A 23,763-nucleotide genomic window follows, 5' to 3' on the forward strand; every position below is an offset into this window, starting at 1 on the left:
ATATGCAGTTTCTGTTATAAACTGTGACTACTCATCTGAGGTTATATTTCCTTGGGTCAGCTAAAGACAGATAGCATTAAATATAGTGTAGCTCAACTTTGGGTTTTTGTATTTTTTACTGGTAGCAAGTTCATCTCACTTCTTACGTTTCCATGTGACCCTGTGTTCATATGAAGTTACATTTCATTTTTTGATTAATAAAGTCCCTATAATTTCCTTTCATGTAATCTGTAAGACTCATAAGTGGGGTGGCAAGTATCATGTAGTTAGATCAAGAATATAGTGTGTTTAGAAGTTAGAAGCACAAATGTGCTTTGTTATTCACTTTCCTTTACATGGTTTACATTCCGGGAATTTTCTTCCTGACTTTCTGGAAAAATTCCAGGCTCAAAGGAAGTTTCAGGGTCCTCTTCCTTTTTACCTTGTCATTCAAATGCTCTTGTGCATTCAGCAGGAGGATGACAGCTGCATGAGTTCAACGAGCACAGACTGTGGGAGATGTTCCTTAGCATCCCTCACCACTCACTGTGGTTTTACATGTTGCTTATTGGAACCTGTTGTTACACTGGCTAACAGTGTAACATGGGCAGCAGTGTGAGATGGATAGCTACTATACACCAACATTTGAAAGTTCTGGAAAAAAAAGCATGCTAAGTTCTTATTTTTTTTTATTTGACAGTGGGAGGAAGGAGACTTTTCTTGCAGTTTTAACAGTCATTTACAATCATTTAGTTTAGTGTCAGTGGAAATATACAGTACATCTCGACTATGCTGTGAAAGCCTTTCATTGCTCGAGTGTTGAGCTGTCCTGCCTTATGTAAGCCAAATGTTTTCGAAATGGAGATGCTTGCGGAAAGCTTAGGATGTCTCTGGAGGGATGTGCCAGGGTAGGGGCATATTGGTTTCAAGTAAGGAACTTATAATCATTTTTCCTAGCCAAATTATACATTACTAATCACAGCAGTTCTACAGGGAAAAGCAAGTGAAGGTGTTATAGATAACTGCAGAGGAGGGAGAGAATATATCATCTCCCTGCCTTTTGTTTTCCAAGTCTAGCCTTAGAAAATTAAAGGACAGGAGAAAAATAAATTATTAATACTGCTCATGAAATTTTAAACGTACAAACATATCCTGAAATATAGTAGCAGGAGGGTGATAAACCCACACCCTTTCCACTGTTTTTCAGCAGTGGACATGTTCATGCAACAACACCGAAGCACAGCTTCTTACTGCAGGTGCTTTTCCCATTTTGGGAGTTCACTGCCCTTGTTTTGTTAGCCTCAGCATTTTGAAAGTGTTGGCTCACCCGCAGTGCTTGCCAATATATCACTGTCCATGCTGCCTTTGCTCTTTGTATTTACTGGTGTCTTATGCTTCAAGGTTTCTGATGTCCTTGAGAAACTGTGACCATTTTTTACATCTAAAAGAGCGTCAATTCATTTATTAAGACAGAGTCTGTGAGGCCTGGATAATTTTACTTTATCTAACATTTAATAAAACATTAAATTAAAAATGTGACTTATGCTGTGACATACTCAGCATTACCCTTCCAAGGTTTATATTTGACTATTGCAGGGCCCTACTCTTCAGAAGGTAACATCCTATCAATCTAGTTATGAGGTGACAAGGTCACTGATTTTTTCCTGTGGTGGTTGTTTAATAATTAATTTTTCATTGCTGGTGTGTTCAATAAATAGATTGCAACATTTAAGAACAGTTGAATAGGATTATAGGTTTCTTACAAATTCCAGTGATGATAATAGTTAATAAGAGAATAATGAATTTGCACTCAAAGATCTCAAGATTAATCAAGCAAATTAAATCTGGCCTATGCCTAAGCTGTGGCTGCTGGGGTGGTGGGGTTTTTGTTTGTTTTGGTTTGGTTTTTTTTACTATAAAATGTACCCTGTGTGGATAAGTCTATCTGATGATTTGTTGAATTTTTTAATGTTTCACTTGTCGTATTAATTTAAATCTTTAATCTGAGGACGTGGCAGGCATATGAAGTGGCGCATTAAATCAATATTATGTTGCAGACAATGTCTCTGAAGAGGTTGCCTTTGTGTAGGGGAATGCAATAATAGGAATAATAAAAATAAATTGCATTTGATCTTTCCACATACGTTATTACAATGCTGTTCACCCATTTTAAAAAACATACAGCTCTGCTTGTAAAGACAATCCCTTGCACAGTGCTTTGTCACATACTCAAAATGCAAAGTACAAAAAAAAGAGTCCAGATGGGGAAGCCTTGTCAGTTACTATTAGGATTTGAGAGCATCAGCCCTATGAAGAGGGAGTCTGTTGCTTAACAGACGTTTGCTTGGCATTTAAAATAGATGGTTGTTGGTCTCATTAGAGTTCCTGATAGTCAGAGATAACCTCATTAAGAAAGTTAATAAAGAAGGAAGGTACATTTGGTTTATCTGCTTGCTTTATGCTTCATCCAGGGCCCGATTTTCCACTTATTTTCAAACTTTTCTATATAATCACTTGAACTGGGCTAATGTTGTTATTTCACAGCCATCTCCACAGCTCTTTATTATTGCACACACAGTACACTGGAAAGGGATTCAAAGCACTGTTATTCATTCCTGGCTCTTAAACTGTCTTACTGAGCATCCATTCACTTCATTGTCCATTTTCTACATCCGTAAAATACGAATCAAGCTGATTACCTCAGTAAGATGTTTAGATTAATAATGCTGGATAAGAGCATATTATGTGAGAGACAAAACAGTGGGAAAATGGGACATTCAATTTTCCAGAACTTTAGGATCTAACTTGATACCTTTTTTTACTAGTTCTTTTTTTAAAGTAAGTCTGCTTAGGCAGGACCTTACCAAAAATCTGTGATAAAACCTGAAAAGCAAGGAGGAAAAAAAAAGGCAACAACAACCAAACATGTCAACTACATCTATTATTATCTAGATTCTAAAGAAATCAACCTTAGGAAAGACTACATATCTAAGCAAACCCCTGGTAACCAACTATTCATGTAACACATCAAGGCATTTCTTCAGCCTTCATTGTTCTTGCCATAAACCAAGACTACCACCTCTCAAGCTTGCAGGCAAGGAAAAAGCGAGATTACAAGTAATCATTGCCTGAGTGGCAGTTAACAGTGGCTGCTGCTCCAGTTTATCTGCTGAACAACTTTTAGAGAGATCATAGGCTGGGTATCCATATGCAGGTGGAGAAAAGAAGGCCTTGAGAAATGCAGCTGTTGTCGTTATTGCAGATAGATGTGCAGCTGGGAAATTATGTTGCACTAGTAAAGAGTAGAAATAGGGTGGGAAGATGTAGCAAAGTGTGAGAGGAAAACTTGGGCAAGGGGTATCATAAAAAGATAAAAAGAGGTGAAGGGTTAGTAAACATCCATTGTTATGAAAGAGTTAATTATTTAGCTGTGGCTAGTGGGGACACCATGTATTTAGAGAAGGTGTTACCTGTCGTTAACTGGTATTAGCCTGTTTCTGGTTTTAACAGTAGCTGATTAATACTAATGAGCAATGGTGAGGTCTATCCTGAGAAAAGTAGGTATTTCACTGCTTTAATCTGATCAGGCACTGCAAATTGGATTTGCCGTGTTGCAACCCATCAGTGCTGTCTGCCATTTTTTTCAGTATTTGCCATTTTCAAATTTGGACATACAATGACTGCTTATCCTTTGGTAAAAGATCATTGCTGACCCATTTCTGCACACAGCAGTTGCAAGTCGATGGCAGTGGCTTTTTCTCCCAATTTTGGACAGTCAACACTGTGAAGCAATTGTCACCAAGTAGTGAATGCAAATTGCAGTTACAGCCTCCTGCAAGCTATAGGTCCTTCCTTAGTTTCTGCAGTGACCTTGTGATTCACAGTGAGTGATGAGCAGTGATACTTCACTAGTGGAGTATGTAGTGACATCAGCTAAGAAGCTTGGGGCAGAGGAGATAGGAAATGTAGTAGGAAAATGGGATTATTGTAGCTAGAAGGGAGTCAGGTAGTTCTTTCTTTTGCTTTCTTTCTTTCTTTCTTTCTTTCTTTCTTTCTTTCTTTCTTTCTTTCTTTTCTTTTCTTTTCTTTTCTTTTTCCTTTTTTTTTTTTTTCTGTAAGACTGAAGGTCTAACAAACAAGCTAGTTAAGATTTTGAAATAAGAGGAGAGAAGAAAGGAGGCGCGAAGAGGGATTGCAGCATGGAAATCTTAGGCTGAAATTTTAAATGGCTCACCCATTCATTTGCCTTGTGCATTCATTTAGTCTAACAACTGTCTTGATATTACTGTGAATAAAATCCACTTAATATTTATGCTCTGAAGACCCATGCAATTTCAGTAAAGTCGTTCCTGAAACACAGTGGGAGATTCAAACTCAGTGTATGTGTGTATACAGAACAGTCACTAAATACCAAGAAATACTCTTTTCTGAAGGATGGAAGGAGCAATGGTGGGTGGCTTGACTAAAGATAAGCATTCAGAATAGACATGATAACAAGATTTCTCCTTGATGTGCAATAAATGTATAGAAAGAATAGCAACAGCAAACCTATCAAGTTGGAAATATTTAGGGGAAAATCAGAACATCTAGAAACTAATCTCTCTCCCAGAAACTGTAGAAAAACAAATATTAAAAGTAGTGTCTTAATGATGGGTTTGTATAGGCAAATGGGAGAGCATAGTCTTTTTTTTTTTTTTTTTTTTTTTTACTTCAATTTATGAGGTTAGCAAGAACACTTTAGTGATGCAGAATGGTATATGCAAACGTTTGCATGAATTACTGGCCCTTTAAAATTTATCCTGATCCTGCGTAAAGTAGGCAGGCATTTATTACTGTATTCCTCATTATATAAGAGAATTTAACTTGATGAGTAAGATATCCTTTTGTATCCCAAAATAAATTTTGAAGAGGGGATGACTAAGAAGTTGTGTTTCCTTACCTGTTAGAACTGTGATGAAAAAAAACTCTTAAGAAATCAGCAATATCTGAGTTTTATTTAAATGGTATGCTCAGCTGATTTCCATTCCTTTGGTATGTAACTCATATGTACAATTAAAATTAGCTCAGTTACAGTTTGGTCACCTTTAACTCTACTTCTCTTAAAGCTAGTTATCTCAGTGAATCTGGGAGTGACAAATCCCATTCCTTACACTCTGCCCAATACTTAGACCCATGCAGGAAACCTTTGCTGCTACTGAGTGAGAGTCCTTCTTTAGCCTATCCAAAGTGAGCTTTTTTTCTTTCCTTCAGTGCTCTCAGCCTGATATAATTGTAATCTCCAAGTCATTCATTAGGGTATGGAATCTTATGTCCCTGCTTAAATATCTTATATGGTTGACATGCTATTTTAAAACCTTGGCTTGTTAATAAGGTATGGTATGTGAAGTCTCAGTTCATTCTATTTTAAGTTTATTAAAAACTACCATTTCAGATCTACAGTATTGTAACATTTGAAAAATGCTGACTTGTTAAAGATAATCATTGCATATTTCTGCAGAGAATGCTTTGAGGACATTTGCTTTTAGAAAAACATCATGTCTTAGGCAGAAGAAATGGTTCTTCTAACTCCATCTAAATTATTTCTTCCATGTTAATGTTATTTTCAAAGGACTCTGGAGGTGTTTAAATGCCCACATAATAAATTTGATGTGGGTTATCCGTGCTTCACTTTAAACTTTGGTTTAACACAACACTTTATTTTTCAAAAATAAATTTTCAAATAAAAAGTAGCAGCTAGTTGGGTTTTCCTTCACTGACTGGGTTCCTTGTTTTTCAGGCCATGGCATGAAGGATGAGAGTGATATTCCCTCAGGGTCCTTTTTTGAGAGTAGACAGTGTCAGGGAAATAAGGGCAACTACAGAGAGCTCCAAAACGGAAATGTAGCAACATTTTCACTGAGCATGTTTCTATCCCACATTTCTAGTAGCAGGGTTATGCACTGAAATATGAGACTTTATTTTCTTACCAAGAAGAATGTATACTGTCTGGTGTAGCAGTTAATGGTCTTGTTATCCATCTTAATATCTAAATCTCCTTTGAATCCTGCTCGGCTCTTATCTTCATTGATGTCTTGAAGGAATATGATAAAACATGTTCCCTGACACCAACTTTCTTTTCTCTTGGGAATGAGCTACTCATTATTATGAGAAGATGTTCACCATGGTCTTCTGTCTCTGACAGACCTGATCAAATACCTTCCTACCAGAAGTGGCCAGCCTCTTATTCCCTGGGTAGAAAAAATGTGCTTCTCCCTCTCCACTCTATTAATAGTGTTTAAATACTACTGGATTGGTCTTGCAAAATTGAATTCATACCTGCTGACAGCTACCAGCTCAGGCTTGATTCAGTCATCCATATAGATCATTTATGGACCATGGACAGATTCAGGGCAATGCTTCTTCAAAAATAAGTAAGAAAGTATGGTATGGACTCTGTATAAATCCTCATCAGATTTATAACAGGTGGGCTGAAGGAAAAGTAATTGAGAAAAAAGATGGGTGTACAATGCAGGAATATGCAGATTAATGAAGTAATCAGGACAGAGGACCAGATCCTCAGGGTGTTGTACATCATCATCCCTTCACTAAAGTTACTGAAGCTATGCTGATTTACAACACCTACAGAATTGATACAACAGCAAATCCATAGTGATCATGTTGGTGTTTTCTCCTGGTAACAGAGCTGCAAGCATCAGGGATGACAGTTGGTTCATGGGGCAAGTTTAGAACAGAATATAAAGAAAAGACAACATGCATATTTACAGCATGTGGGGAACTTAAGGCTGGAGAAGACCTTCTGGAGTTTCTGTGTTCAGTTCCTTTTTACTGTTACAAGCAATGACATCTTATCATCCCGTTCAATTTTTTTCTTAGAAAGGAAGTGGTTTGTCTAGGCACAGTGATATTTTAAGCACAGCTTTACTCCGAAAAACAGATTGAATGGAACTTTTATCATATGCTGCCCTCTGGTTTCTTTTATGACCAGTTTTGCATCTTTCATTTGAAGAAAGAAAATTATGTATTAAAAGTGTGGTTCTTATTTCTAGATTTTTTTTTTTCTTTTCTGGTGTGGGTTTTTTGTTCGTTTGTTTGTTTCCCTTTGACTAGGATGATTATTTAGTTATTTAGTTATTATATTTTTCCTTAATGTTATTGTTAACCCTGTAAAGCTGGAAGAGTTGTGGAAGAACAAAGTAGATGGCCTTCTAGTTCATTCATATTTCAAGATGTTAATAATGTTTTCTCTCCAGAGCATATTTTTGTAAAGACTACAGGATCTGTATACACTGCCTATGTAGCTAGAACTGGGAACATTGAGGAACACAACACAAATGCACTACAGCTAGTAAATTGACTTGGTACTGCATTGTACTGCAGCGTGGAGCTGCACTTAACTTACCATCTAGTATCTGTTAATCTCAGAATGTCCAGCACACTCCGGTCCGGTCATCCGTATCTACTGAGGGAGGAATTTTCTCTGCCAAATCTTTAGTGCTGGCAGCAATATACCAAGCCAGAAGGACAACAGCTTGGCTTACAAGTAGCATGCTGAGTCTGCAAGGACCAGATAGATTGAAAGACTGTCTATTGACTTGTAAATTCAGAAAATTTGATAGTGAATCCTGCGGCATTCTGAAAATGCAAAAGTGTTCTATGCTTTTTATGAATGTAATTTACAGAATAGGATTATACTTTAGGTGAACATCAGCTTTTTATGCAGAAGTTCTGAATAAACTCTGGAATATTTTTATTAGTATCAGAGTGTAACTTCAAAATCACTCGAATTTCTGTGTTGCTGTTTTTATCTAGAGATTTTTTCTTGCTTCAGACAGTTACTAGAGGAGTGCATATGTGACAGTGTTGTGTGTGTCTGTGTGTGTGAGATGTGAGAGGAGAGAAAAGAGGACTTTTTTAATCTTCCAAAATGCATTTCCTTATAACTGATAGAGAAGATATTGTGCATAAGCATTTGCTGTTCATTCCCTAAACTCAGTCTGTTTCATTTGAATTTATCAAAGTTTCCCTATCTTCAGAGAAGAATGAAAATGAACATTTTTCTGAGAAACATTTTATGATATTTTTAGGGTTTTTTTTTTCTACATAACGTTGAGAACCTCTGGGGTCTCCTCTTCTGATATTTATCAAATTCAGTTAAGGTACCATCAAATCTTTGCAAGGAAGCTTGTACAGAACTTTACCATTATAAGAGGCTAATAAAAGTAATCAGGCTTGTTATCTTTCCAAAACCTTATGTTCTTATTTTCCTGATCAAATACAGTATATTTTGAATGAGAGTTGCTTTATTTACAAAACTAAATTGTTTTGAAACAACAATAAAAAAAAAATTCTCTGATGTGCTTTTCTAGAAAACTTTATTTTTTTCTGTCTAGGAAAACTCCTCTCCTACAGAGGAATTGTTATCAGCTGCTTGAAGTTTAGAGCTAAAGTGTACTGACATTAAAGATAGTATCCTTATGGTAAACAGGTTAAAATATCTTCATATTTAACCGTATTTAACTGGTGAGTTTTGATTTCTCCTTTTTTGAGAGAGAGAGAGAGAGAGGCAAGGTATTTTTGTTGTTGGTTGGTTTGTTTGTTTTGTGTGGGATTGGTTTGTTTGTTTTTAATAACAGGCTGAGGAATTCAGGTCAGGAGGAAGTTCATAACATAACTGCTAAATCAAGATTTTTAGACAGGGCACTGTGTCACATGCAAGAATAACATAAATTCAGACAATATAGTGCACAAGTTCACTGACTCTGTATTCTTGAGGAGGATGCACCATAGAAGATAAACTCATCTAAGTATTGAGGAAAGTGGCAGCATGAAGGAACTCCAGAGGAGTATTGGCTAATTTTATAAAGTGCTACTTGCATTATCAGGCAGTTGCATTCATTACTAGAAAAAATTAATTTGGGAATGAATTGCACAGTTTCTTAAAGAGGTCACACATATGAAAATACAATTTGGATAATGAAATCTAAATTTTGGAATCTGCTCACTAACTATAGTATTTAACTAATGGAAAACATTCTGTGTTAAATCAGCAGCAACAGCAACACCCAAGAGTTGTTTTAGGATACTGCCCCAAAATGAGCACTTTTTAGACTTACACTGTGCCATTAAAGCGGTTAATTGAACTGAATTGACTGCACCAAGGAATCACAGAATCACAGAATGGTTAGGGTTGGAAGAGACTTCTGGAGATCATCTAGCCCAGGAAAACGAGATTAAATTGGTAAACTTGACTATTACATAGATTTTGGAATATACTCATTATTATAGACTGAAACTCCCTTTTCATAGTACATTGCATTAATGTGTAACTGTCCTGGTCTGCAGGGTGATGTACAAACTGTCTTCAGTTCTCCTGATGAGTATCCAGCAGTGAGAGTCCGTCTGTGAATGTACTTGTCTGTGGTTCATACTGTGCCAGGCAACAGCTGAAACAAGTGTACTGTACTTTGTGTGTGATACATAATTTTTGATAATATAGATACCAACAACTTATTTGGAACACCATAGTTCACATACATATGGAAAATCTTAGATGTCCAGTTGCTTTGTGATTATCCTGATTAAAAAATATATATAATTAGCCAGTACAAAATTGGTGCTACAAATACTACTAAAGACATCTGAGAAAAAGGGATGAACAAATCAAAACTCTGAAGAATTAAATTAGGACAAGGGGAAAAAAAAAAGAAAGAAATTCATTGATTCCACAACATAATAAAATGTAATCTTGTAGATCTGTGAATTTAATACCATGTTTAGTAGGAGATTTAGGACAAGTTATATGATGGAGTCATTATAGAAAATGGTGATGTAAAAAGCACTCTAAAGAAAATAAAAATCTGGAAGAGTCCTTAGATTAAATTTCCATTAAACCTCCTTATAAGAGAATATTTATAATTTATTTATCTGTTGTAATTCACCATATTATGTTTCTTTAACAATGTAACAACAAAGCAATTGAGAAAAGGACTCTTGTTTTGCATTGATCTGACCTGGAATTTGGCTAGATGGAGTATCTGCAAAAAGATACTGCTCCCCTGTTCTGGGAGCAGCTGGACATTGTGTAGGAGGAGAGAGGAAGAGGAAAGTGAAAATGAAGGATGAGACTTGCCACACAACAGAGACCTGGAGTTTGCTGTGCTGAGCAGGGAATAGTGGTAGGAGAGATAGATGGTAAAGGTTCTCTGGTGTTTTGTTTGTTTTTTTGTTTGTTTGTTTTCTATTTGTTTTCTTCCCTAAGGGACAGTGACTTCTATGAAGATTTTTGCAATATCGCAAACTATTGAAAGACAGCAGGTCTGAGAGGAAAGTATGAGGAATAGACAAAGCAGGCAGGAGAGAGACTTGTTTATAATATTTTCTTATTGCTATTACATTCTGAGGTTTTTTTCCATGTTAATGTATTTGTTTTACCAATTTATTTTTGACTACAGCTCACTCTAGAGAAAAAAAAAAACACAACAAAAAATAAAGCCTTATGTTACATTGCTTGTAGAGCTCACCTGAAGGAAAAGGAATGGGCAGGCTTACTTCCAAACTGTTGCTTACTGAAGTCTAGTCATAGTCAAAAAAAAAAAAAAAAAAAGAAAATAGCTTGTTAGAGATGCTATGCAAAAAAATCCAGATGGCGAAGCCTCAGGAACTTTTAGCCTGATTATAAACAGTATGGATAACTGACTCTGACAGTTAGTTATCAAGACACCAGCCACCACATCTGGTGGCTTTCTTTCTTCCTCACCATCAAATGGGTTTATTCTAGACATAGGTGGAGAATGGGGCCAGACCTGTTGCCAGTTCCAGTGTTTCAAGGGATTGTGTGCTTCCCCCAGGGAACTGACCACTGAAGGATTTTTTTCTTTCATAAATGTATTTGCACTTGACACTTGGGATGGTGGATTGTAATGGTGTCAGAGTATTATCTTGGCATTTATCCTCAAAAATCCAAATCCTGGGTTAGTCAGTTTGGTACTACGTACAGTGCATGAGCTAATCGGGAGCAACCAGCCATGTCTGACAACCACAGTAACAAAAATAACTTGGACAGTGTTTTCAGCATGTGGCATTCAGGTATTTTGACAGTATACATGTAAGAGTTTTTAAGTAACTTATATACGTAATGCACTTTAGGAACGGTGACTGTATAGCCACTCAGTAAGGAAATATTTAGGGTAATGACAGCTACAGGTGAGTTACCAGGTCCAAAAGTGCTTTGAAAGAAACCTTAACATATTGCAGTATACAGGTAGATTAATATTATAAGATATGACTATAGATTCAGCGTGCATGTGGATGTCTTTCTCTCTTTCCATAAATGCTGGATTTAGGGAAGTTTGCTCAGAGTTATTCTCTCACTGGAACTGACCTTTTTAAGGTTGAAACAGAACAGAAAATACCAAAGTCTTTCTACCTCCCTGTGCACTCCAGTCAGTTCATAAGGGCAGGTTTTTCTTTGAGAGGTATTTGAAGTAGCAGGGTTATTCAGCTTGGGTATTTACATGATTTTTGGACCACTGAATTAAGAGAGGATTTTATGTATTTTATTACAAAACTAGTTATATCTTCATCTACATATAGACTGGCAACTAATGAGAATGAAAATACAGGATGATTTTATATAATTTGCAGCTAGACAATTCAAGGAGTTGGGTAGGGGGTGATAAAATGTTCTCCAGTTTTGTGCACAGCGTATTAAGTCCGGGATGGGCTTGTGGCTTAAAGCCTTTTCCAGCCATCTACAAATAGCAATTTTCATTTGTTATGATTAGGACTGAGTTTGATATGAGGTCAACAGCTGATTCACTAAGTCGCTTGACCTCCTTTCAGTGTCTTATTTCAATACTGAACCCTGCCCTTTTTATCTTCAGCTGAGTTTACTTTGTGGTTTTGTTTAGTCAACAGTACTCATTTTTACATATATATGATTATGAATATGTGTCTATTTACAAACATAAAATTAATTCTCTTCTGGCATAATACCTTGTATATTAACTGACATTTTGTCTCTAGAAGGTAAAGGTAATGCTTTCTGTGCCAAGCTCAGGCCACACAGTTGTCTCTTATGGTGTCCATGTATCAATGTTAAATTGCTTGGTATTTAGAAGAGATCCAGAACCTTTCTTGCAATCTCTGTGCAACCTCAACTCTAAAACAGAATTGTGGCAAACTTGAAAATTATGTTTTATAGACAATTTGGCAAATTGGCTTTCTATTTGAATTCCAAACTGGATAGGTAAGACACAACTTTTTTTTTTTTTCTTTTTTTTTCTTTTTTCTTTCCCCTGCTATTTACATTTTCAAAATATTTTGGGAAGATTGAAATGATATTTTTAAAATGTTGACAGCATCAGGACAGTCTGGCATTACATTATTTTATGACACTTTACCAGTCAGCCCAGATTTCATACTACTTTTTTTTTTTTTTTCTCACTGTCATAGCATTTTTGACCACAGCTACGTGTGAATAAGTTTTGCAGGCCTTATTATTCCAGTTTACTTTTGTTATAGTTTGTGATGCCCAGAAATCTGACATTGTGCATCTATGGATTTTATTTTGGATATTCAAAGTCTTGATTGTCTGGGCAATTTTTTTGCTCTGTAATATCTGTCTTACTGAAGTCAATAGGGCTACCTGTGTTGTAGTAATGGTTGTATTCTTGTTCTTTTTTATTACATATATCTATTATAGTATTAATGGATATAATTTAGGTTATTGAACCTGGTAGTTTTTTGGATGAGTTCACAACAAGGGCACATTGGCTGAATGAAACCTTGTAGAACTTTAAAATAGTCAATAAACCATTTAATGTATCAACACCATATACTATTAGGCAGCAGTGCAGTAATACTGATCATACAGCAGTCTTTAAAGTTTAGTCTGGAAGAAGAATAAGATATTATTGTTCTTTTCTATTTTCACTGTTAAAAAAAATATGACAGTAATGGAAGAGATGAGTAAGTTTCTTCACATTCTTGTTTTTGAATAAATCACTTTCGAATAGGTCCTAGTTTAAAAACCAACAACAAATATAAACAATGAAAACAGTGTAATTTAAGAGATTGCTCCAGCTTCTTAAAACACAATTTGTTCAGGAAATTAAAAGCCTATTATAATATTCTGAGTGCTATCAGTAGAATTAAGTGAGGTTTTTATTTTCAGTAAATGACAAGCTGTGTAGCAGACTGTGCCACACCCTGCAGTTTCTCTCCCCCTCCGTTTTAAGATTAAGAGTCTCAAGTATCATTAACAATCAAGGCAGGCTTTCCTACAGGAACAGTATCATTACAAATAAGTAGCTTAATACTCTGTGCACGTTAATGCACAGAACAAATCCTAGCACTGATTTGCTAGCACTGAAACCCATTAGAACACTGGCCCCAAAAGGAGCAAATAATTGAAAATGCACTAATTATCAGTCAGGCTCTTCGGAAAGGTTTTGGGTCAATGCCAGGCATTATTAAGATTTTCAATAAGTTTGGACTGAGTTTTTTGTTTGGTTCTCTGAAAGAAACTTTTAGGTAGAGAATTTGTTTTATGCATCCGTAACTAGAGACTTTATGGATCCATGGAAGTTTTTGTGATAAAAGAAAGTCCATATTTAGTGAATACTAGTATACTGCTGGGATAGGAAGTCCGAGTACAGTGTTCCACCTCTGAAACCTATATTCAGCCTGTGCTTGGGTCTTGAACCTGGGCCAGGTTATTTCACCATTGTTACTCGCCTGTCCTTTGTCAGGAAGCTGAAAAGCAGTCAGCGTAAAATAATGAATGAGTAAATGTTTACACCAATGTCATGGCCGGTGCACTGCGGACTGTCTGCAGGGGGGGAGCTTGTCTGTGAAAAATGGACAACGTGTGAATTTATGGCTCTGTCAGGTCATTTTCATGGCTAAGGGAATGAGTATAGTGGTTATCGACCAGTAGAGAATTTATATCTAGGATTGACTATCGTTGTTCAGTACAATGGATTGTTTCTCACATATCTCATAAATAATGTCCAGCTTTTCATTTGAACTGATGAGTATACCAAAAAGTTGTATTTTCTGCTTTTCCTCTGTGTGTTGTCGAAACAGTGATGACATCTTGCCACTTTCTTCTGCTGCATTTAGGTCTATGAGGCCTGAGAGAGTAAAGATAAACAGCTATAGAAGTGCCTACTTGTTTATTTATTTAATCAGTCAAAAGCCATCTGTTACAGGATGTGTACTGATACTGTCTCTCATCCCCAGCTGAGTCAGTGGTGGGACTGGGTTCTCCACACTTTGGCATCTCAGGATGAAAATGTTCCAGGAAGGTGGTAGAAACTGAAGTTTCTGCTAAGTGGGATGTTCATTTGCTTCGGTGAAACTTAATTAGTTTTTACAGTGCTTCTTAGCCTGGCAGGGTCTTTAAAGCACATGTTCATTCAACTAAGCAGAGAAAAATCATCCTGTAGCTCTTTAGTTATATATGAACTGATAAAAGCTTCCACTCATGGTCAGGTAAGATTGTACTGCCTAACTCAAAGAATCCATCATTTACCCTCTCGGTGAGAGGACCACAGTCCTTCCCTCCTGTTCCTTTCAGCTGTGCTCATGAGAAAAGGTGAGAGTGGGAGGAGACAAGGGATGCTTCAGATTGTCGTGGAAATTTGCTGTAGGTTTTTCTAGACTACTTTCTTCATTTGTGAGTGGTTTCCACACAGGTAGCAGAAGAAAATGTTGACTACAAAACTTGTGGTTTTCAGGGATTATCAGGGAAATCAAATGTCACTCTTAGGTATCTAGACCTTCTTCTGTTGTGATTGTCCCTCTGTCCTCTTCCAAGCCAATGTAGTATGTACTCTTTTTCTATGGTAACTGGATCAGACCCCAGATCTGCCTGTCCACTTAATGCTTGTCTAGCAACTGTGTACTGTGGTGGGTCACCTCTGTGGTGATACTGCAGCTTAAGTAGATGTTCCCAATAAGCTTGAAGTGAGTCAACTTTGCTTTTGTTAGCAATGTAGCCAGGGACAGCACATGGGAGTTATTTGCTGAAGTGCGTACTCAGCATCTCCTGAATGGGGCAGTCCTTAATGGACTGATATAATGGATACACTATTATGTAAAAATGTGAGCGGTAGCAGCTGTGGTATAGTTTACACCACAGTGGTAATATGTCTCCTGGGGATTTGAACCTCAACATGCACAGAGAGCTGTGCAGGTTTTATTTTTACTTGTGTTTCTGTTTTTTATTTGCGGTGGGGGTTTTTTGTTTGTGTTGTTTGTTGGGGGTTTTTTGTTTGTTTTGTTTGGTTTGGTTTTGGTTTTGTTTAGTTTGGTTTTGGTTTTGTTTAATTTGGTTTTGGTTTTGTTTGGGTTTTTTTGTTTTGTTATATTTTGGGTTTTTTTCCTTCCACTTCTTTCTCCCTCAGAAAAAAGACGTACCCGTTCTTACAATGTAAAGCTGTAGCCTACTGTATTGCTCCCAGGAAGAAAATTAATTTCTACTAATTTCTGATGTTTTACATGAACTATTGCACCAATCAAACTGCATGGGTTTATGTTAGAAGGCACTCCTCTTCATGATAAGAACAAGTTTGATTTAAAAAGGACTGATGTGGATAGTTTTTTTCTGAGTACTTTATTTTATTCCAGTTTAGTATTCTTCAGGTGTATTTTAACTACTGTATATTCATTTGGACTTTTTTTCCTACATCTTTGTGAAGGTAGTTTGTGATTGCAGTTGCAGTAGATCAGCAATGAACACTAAATTATTTTGCCTGGATTTTAAACTCTTAATTTTGGGGTTAAAGAATATTTGGATTTGCTTTGATTTGAATTATTTCTTTCTGCTGTTTGAGGAAAACGCAATTAAGGCTGAAGCAAGATCCTTTTTTGCTTAATAAAGAGAGAACAGTGCATTCCATATGTGTATTTTTATTCTTGAGTCTCAGAAATGAATTCATTGAAAGCAAAACCAAGTTAGCGATTCAGCGATAAAGCACCATGCTGCCACATGGAAGATTTAAGTTCAAATTTACAGGTTTTTCATAGTGCTTTGGAGTATCTGTTTTAAGCAGACATACTATAATTTCTCAACCATTTTTCCCTTTTCGTACACTGAATTCCTGTAACTGAAAATGGATGCAGAACCTGTATTCAAAGGATGAAAACTATCCAAGAGATCCTGCACCAAGCATCTGCTGTCCCATGGCAGGGGATCATGCCAATAGAAATGCTGCAGAAGCGCAGGGTGAAACTGTTTCTGAATGCAGGTCTAGTGTTAGCTGTGTGAGACATTCTTATGTTTGGATTTGGGGTTTGTTTTTATAGTATTTGCACTCAAAACCAGAACCTAACTGCAGCTGAACCATAATACTTCAGCAGGCTTTGCGTGCTATAGCCTGCTAGACATGGTTCCCTTAGGAGCTGCAGACTCCCCTCAGATGCCTCTGAACAGACAAGATTTCGTTTCTTTGGCCTATGGATTTGATCCCAATCGACAGGGATCCCGGAGCGCAACTGATACTCTTGCCTTTGATTCATCTGAAAGCAAATCCTGCTGCTATGCAGCTGGTGGGCTTAGGCAATGTCTACACATAGAAAGGTTCAAATAAAAGTCATTGCTGACCTTGTTTGCTTGTTTTATAGTGGTCTTTTTTTTTTTTTTAATCCATTATGAAACCGAGATCAAATGCACACTAATGCTGAAAACAAAAGGCCTATCATGGGCAACCAAAGGAATGTGTGTCCAGTGATGAGGATAAGTAAAAGAGCTGCATCTTCCTAATGTGACATGGAGTTAAATATGCCTCAAACTCTTATATATTTGAGTGACAAAGAGGCCTTGCCATCCTTTATGAGCCTTATCCTTTATGAATTTGTTATATTTTTTCCCAGTATATTACTTCCTTGCTGTATCACCAATGCCAGTATAAGTTTTGTGTTTAATCCCCTGGATTCTATCCGCATGTCTAAAATGCATCCCATAAGCTCTGGGAGAGCTTACATCCAGTACTTGGAATAAGTAAGTAGGATTTATTGAATAGTACTTCATTTGTAAGAATGTCCATGCATGGTGCTGTGGTCAAAATTGTGTTGATAGCATATAAATTTCTGAAGAGAAGAAAGATTACGTGCTCATGATTCATAAAGAACAAGGATTCTTCTTTCTCATTATATTTACTTGTGGGTTGTTTGTTTGTTTGTTTCCCAATAGAACAGGTTGTGTATTTAGAGGAGGCTGTAAATATGCATATTTTTGATGGTGTAATAGATTGGGCTTCGTGCAACTCAAAAAACCATTATGCTGATAAAGCACTGGACTGAGATCTGGTGTTCAGTCTCTAACTTCTTCAAGGATTTTGAATAACCCTTGGTAACTCACTTATCTCTGTAATTAATTTCACATCTGCAAAGTAAAAGAGATTCTTACTTTTTCTCTTCCTTATATATTTCACTATTAGGATTTATGAGAAAAAGATTTTTTTAAAACTGTTTCTATTGAACAAATTGAACTAGCTGTATCTTATCTGGGTTTTTCAGATAATCCTCTAATTTAGTGAAATGAGAATATTAAAAAAAAAGAATTAGTCCTTTTTTACTGTTGTGAAACACAAAAGAGAAATATAGTCTTTTTAAGCATAATACAAGTAGGAATCATTATTATGTTTGTGGATTTTTTTAAACTAGAACTTTATTCTTGCTTTGGAATGAAGGCAAATGTTACTTTTTTTTCCTTTTCTAAAGTCAAAAACACTTTTCCATTTGTATCGCATTGAATAGCTTGTTTTTTACATATAAAAGGATAGTGCTTGCTAAGATTAATGTGTACTTGCATTATATAGAATAACATATACATTTTTAATGCCTCGCATTCAAATTCTAGCTTAGACTATTTTTATAACTCTCCTTACTATGAATTTCATGTGCCGTTTCATCCAGTGAGTGATTCAATCTCTAAAGTCTGATAAAGAAAATAAACATCTAACAGCACAGTCACCAATGATTTTGTACCTTTCAGAACAGCAGTATTACCCTTAAATCTCAAGTTTGTCTTCACAGGACTTGATATAAAACAGTGCATTATATTCAGTCTCAGTGCATGATGTTACTAAAATTAATATTTAGGCAGCTTAGTAATGTGTGAGAGTTCTAGTATGTTGTCTCAAAACCCAGCAAGTCCATCCCTAAAGAGGCAAATATTGAGGTAAGATCTGGCAATAAGTAATGATCTCTAAAATGAAGGTTCTGCCACAGTTATATAACATGGACATTTCCAGGGTCTGATAGCATCTGGGAAGACATTTTTAAAATTGCAGTTTTGTACCAAGACACCTACTTTTTACCACAAAAAGATATTTTCTTTACTTCTTCAGATTCAGAAAATTCTTCAGCTTCCAGCATAGCCTGCAAATAAACATTTTATTTGCAACATGCATTTTAATTTGCCTTTGAATATGTAGCATGTCTGAACAAAAGTGCTTTCAGTGACTTTAACTATTTGAATTACCCCAAAGCAAGATTTGGATTATTATATAATTTCTGGATATTAGTCTGAAAGCCAACTAAAAATGCCAGAGCTAAACTTTCTGGGGTCTTTCATCCTAATTGGCAATAGCATATGTGTATGTTTCAATTTCTAAATCTTGATGCATGCAAAATTAGAGTTTGATAACCTTGTATGACAAGCACCTATTCTGTATGCTCAATGATCAACATTATTACCGCTGTGTCTGCAATAATAACTACTAATGCTGCTATTATTTTAAAATAAACGTTATACAATAGAACAGTTCAGTTGGAAGAGACCCACAATGATCATTTCTTCCAACTGCATGTTGGATTTAGCTTCCTGATATAACTCAGGCTGATGCTGGGTAAATACTTAAAATAGGCAAAATCTTTATTAAAAAGGTAAATATTCTTAAAATGATAGAGATCATATATATATATATGGATAGTATTTGCAAGTGATGAATTTCATACTACCTCAAAATTCAGATCATCTCCAGTAGCTACCTGTTGGCAAGGCCAACAACAAGTACAAACAACTTCAGGCTAATTGGAAAAGGGGAAGAAATCCAACAGCAAACTTTTTACCTTGCACAGATCACTCAGCTAAAGGCAGTGTAATACTTTTTGGTGCATGCTGATATAAAGATCTCCCCAAGTTAGACAAGGGTTTGAAAACTGGAGCTCGATCTTTTATTTTGAATTTTTGGTGAGTTTTAATTGTGTAGTTGCCATCTTCTCAAAATTCCTATTGTTTGCTACAGACCAATTTTTAGCTAACATTAGAGCAATTCTTTCAATTTGAATGCGTGTTCCAGCCTTCCAAATCATTGTTGCATTTTTAAAAAATATTTTATTTTTAGGTCTTTGTTACCATGCACGTGTTGAAAGTTGCTACTTTCACCTATAAGAATATCTGTAATTCTTAGCTCTACAGTACACAGACGGACAGCTTTATTTAAAAGACTAAAGGAGGTGTTTTAGAAGGTTTTCTACTTAGATTGATTAAGCAGTATTCAGACAATTCTTTCTGCTAGCACTGCTGTGGGATGCTGACTTCTTAAACCATTGAAGCTGTTATTAAAGTGGTTGTGACTATTCCTTTGCAATGCAAAAAAGCTTAAAATATAAGAAAACAAATAATCACATGAGTCTTTTCTAAGTATTGATGCTATTTATAAAGATGATTTTAATCAGACTGCAGGACTGGGCAGAGAAGAACCTGATGAAATTTAACAAGGGCAAGTGTAGGGTCCTGCACCTGGGGAGGAATAACCCCAGGCACCAGTATAGGTTAGGGGTGGACCTGCTGGAAAGCAGCATTACGGAGAAGCACCTGGGAGTTCTGGTTGACAACAGGTTGACCATGAGTCAACGGTGTGCCCTTGTGGCCAAGAAGGCCAATGGTATCCTGGGGTGCATTAAGAAAAGCGTGACCAGCAGGTCGAGAGAGGTTCTCCTCCCCCTCTACTCTGCCCTGGTGAGGCCACATCTGGAGTACTGCATCCAGTTCTGGGCTCCCCAGTTTAAGAAGGATAAGGAACTACCGGAGGGAGTCCAGCAGCAGGCTACAAACATGATTAGGAGTCTGGAGCATCTTTCTTATGAGGAGAGACTGAGAGAGCTGGGTCTGTTCAGCCTGGAGAAGGCTGAAAGGGGACCTTATTTATGCTTCTAAATATCTCGAGGATGGGTGTCAAGAGGATGGGACCAGACCCTTTTCAGTGGTGCCCAATGATAGGATGAAGGGCAATGGGCACAGACTGAAGCATAGGAGGTTCCATCTAAACATGAGGAGAAACTTCTTTACTTTGAGGGTGCCAGAGCACTGGAACAGGCTGCCCAGAGAGGTTGTGGAGTCTCCTTCTCTGGAGACATTCAAAACCTGCCTGGATACATTCCTATGCGATCTGCTCTAGGTGAACCTGCCTGAGCAGGTGGGTTGGACTAGATGATCTCCAGAGGTCCCATTCAGTGATTCTGTAATTCTGTAATTTCCTTTGTACTGATTTTAGATTTCTTGGATAACTGTTTGCTGGTAGTTGATTTTAGGTTCTACTTCACTGCTATACGTTTTGAAAAGTAATCACTGAAGTTTCAAATTTGGGGGATCTTTGAATAGTTGTTAGTAAAATATACTTCTTCTTGTTTTCCTTTTTCTTCTGGAAAAGACAAAATGAAAAGCTAGCTTTGGAATCTGCGAAGTCACTGTTATCTTACTTTTTATGGTGGGTAAAAATAGAAGGAATATCTTAGTAATTTTTCTTGTTCTATTTGAGCAAACGTTTTGGAATGGAGTAAGATTTAAGGAGCTGCTTAGAAAACAAATATCAATGTAATCAACAGATTTTTCAGCAAACTGTTTGCTTGTAGAGCCTTTCATGACCATACGCTGAGACAGTATGGATAGTCAGTGTCTTGTTGAGCATCTTCCTCGGGTAAATCACCTGAGAATTTTTTCAGCTGTTTTTCTTAGTGATCCTCATGGAATTTTTTGTTGTGCAGGCAGAGAAATAGCATGCCTTTGTTGCTTTAAAGGAAGCTGAAGACAATCATGCTGAATCAGATGTGGGAAAGACAATTGTATACGAGTCCAATATCACCTATACCCGAAGTCAGAGTCCTTTTAACTTTAAAGTTTTCTTTCTTATAGTAACTTCTATGTATTTAAGTACCGAGTGTATTATCTCTGGCAGTGTTTGAGATAGCATAACATTGTGTCACAAGCAAGTGGGGAAATTCTGAAATGTGCCTCCAAGTCTTGGTCCACCAAGTGCATAAGTTAGTATCTGTCCACAGTACAACCAACTGGAGAATGGAGTTGTGGGCATGGAGTAGAGATGTGTTGGTACAGAGTGAGAAGCTATACGAGCACAGAAGTTATAGTCCCTGGTCCCTAGCCAAGATGAGAAGTGACATTGCTTTATAATTGTACAGTTGCACTTTTTGTTTTGTGTTATATTTCAATCTGTTTTGAGAATTAATTAGACAAATATTTCAGTGATGCGATTTTTGCAGCATCAGTAGTCTCCTACACATGGCCAATCTTAAAATAGCTATTACACTGGTCTGATAGACAGGAACATGATAGGAAAACATAGGTTAGCTTGGAATTTGCAATTAAATAGTACAACAGTTAACTTTAAGGCCAGTGACATTAACCCAGTGCTGTATTAGGAGTGACTTCGTAGAATATGTGATATCTTCTTTCAAAACGTTTCCTCAGTGTTCAAGATCGTCTTCTCTGTGTTTGCAAATGTTGAGTAAAATTTGAGCCCCTAGAGAGTTTGTCATTATTCATTCTTGTGGAAATTATTTTATCTACTGATATACTTAATTTTTGTTCTTCAGTTACTCTATAAATGATGGATTTCAGAAAGTTTTTGAAAAATGAAAAATTAAAATTTTTCTTTGGAGGGTTAGTTAATGCTTCTGTCCCTGTGTCCTCTCTACCATGCATAGTCTGAGATTTATTTTTGAAACACAGTACTTGAAAGTGTTGCTGTGGGACTCATACCATACTGCGTTTTCCTCCTCTCTCCATGGAAAGTCCTGGTTAAGCCTCAGGCTTGTCTCACACATGCACCAAATTATCATTCGGATCAAGAACACAATGCGTTGTTATTACTCAGAGTGTTAGCTTACATTTTAGCGTCCTTCAGTTGGAGTTACTTTAATTTCTACTCACTCAGTGGGCATTTTTTGTAGACTCATAGAAACTAGGATTTGTAAAGGTCTATTGGATTGTGTAGCATCAGCTTCTGCTATAAGACGAATTTTCTAAGCTGATTTGAAATAGCAAAATCTCAAATAGAGTGGCTTTTGCCTTTCACCTTACTAGACTGTGGGGTTTTTTGTGTGTGTGTGAAATATGTTTTTTTAAGCCTTGTTTCTTGGTTTTCCTTGATTCTTATATTTAGCCTTCAGTTTTAGTTAGGTGTCTTAAATTTTTATTGGGGTTTTATCTCTCACCTTAAAGGCTGATATAACAAAGCAATGTATTAACAAGAGCTGAAAACATTATTAGATATTGGAACATTTGGAACAGGAATGAGATACAATTTTCCAGTCTTCAGAGGAACTTACAGTTATTATTGCCAACTAAAGTAGTATACATGTGTATTTTAGTACATAGAAAAGTTTTATTTAAAACATGTGTGCTTTCAAAATATGTTAAGCAGTATGTAAAACCATCAGCTATTAGTGGATATTTTAAAGTTGTCATATATTTTGAATTTTCTAGTCCTGATGAAATGAGATAATTGATGAGGCAATTTGTGGTACAGCATAAATATATAGCATTCATCAGATAAAAATGGCTGCTGAGGAATTATCCCATATTTAGTAGCATTAACTTTTCTGCCCTTTATATAATGGCATAAAAATGCTTCTGGAATGAAAATAGGTCTTTCCTTGAAATATATCCTCCATTAATATCGCTTGTAATTTCTGTTATGTATCACCAATTATATCTTGGCACTTTGCCTATCATAGTGGATATGCTGTTACAGTTGCAAAACCATTTCATCTAGAGGACCTGGTGGCCTGGAACAGTGCATTACATTTACAGCAGAGAGAGAGAATTTGGGGAGAAATGCAATTTTCCAGAAACTCTTGCTAATGGAGGTTGGATGCCTACCAGAAATGATGCTAAGGAGATCTGAGGTATGAGAGAGACAGAGAGAGAGACCTTCTGCTCAGTTGCCATTCAAGCCGCAACCTGCTATGACAGTTGTCAACATTGCCCTTTCTGATTTCTCCCAGTTGTATTCCATTTATTATAAGCACTTCAAAGAGACACCTGCTGGGGAATCCAGAGGAGAGTCACTGCAGGAGTCTGGCTAACAGATTTAGTAAAGAGCATCCTTGCCCCCTGCTATGAGCAATAATTTAATGAGCACTTCACAACAACAATATCAAAATAGGCATGCCCCTTGCTTTCAGTGGAGGGAACAGGTAAGAAGAGTGGGCTTCCAAAATTCATCCTGTGTTTTTGCAGCTGAGATCTGAGCCCCTCTCTTTTTGCCTCAATACAGTGAGCAGAGAACAGAAGTTTAAATCTTGACCTGTTATCCAGGATACATGATGTATGAAAGTGGACAAACACTGTCAGGTTTTCTTGCTAGCTTCTGAAAGATTTTTTTTTTTCTCTTTGAAAATGAAAGAGATGTGAGAATGGCTGTGTCTAAGCACTTCTGTGTAATTTTGAAGGTAAGATGCACATTACTAAAGCAATAGGCAGAGGGAAATATACAAATCTCAAAAGTGTTTTGTAGAATATCAGATAAAAAT

At 36.6% G+C, this 23,763-nt stretch overlaps 1 protein-coding gene across 7 annotated transcripts in view; it reads left to right on the forward strand.

Annotated features, from left to right (window-relative positions):
• Positions 1-23,763, forward strand: part of PCDH9 (protocadherin 9) — a 680,268-nt gene that overhangs the window by 189,596 nt on the left and 466,909 nt on the right. For 2 of the 7 annotated variants that reach the window (XM_065642204.1, XM_065642230.1), the window contains exon 4: positions 3,175-3,193. The exons of the other annotated variants lie outside the window; for them this stretch is intronic. In XM_065642204.1, the coding sequence (XP_065498276.1) occupies positions 3,175-3,193 (19 nt within the window). The remainder of the gene's footprint in view (positions 1-3,174; positions 3,194-23,763) is intronic. 7 annotated transcript variants of the gene reach the window in all.

This window comes from Caloenas nicobarica, chromosome 1, assembly GCF_036013445.1.
Source record: "Caloenas nicobarica isolate bCalNic1 chromosome 1, bCalNic1.hap1, whole genome shotgun sequence".
In the NCBI taxonomy this organism is placed as follows: Eukaryota; Metazoa; Chordata; class Aves; order Columbiformes; family Columbidae; genus Caloenas; species Caloenas nicobarica.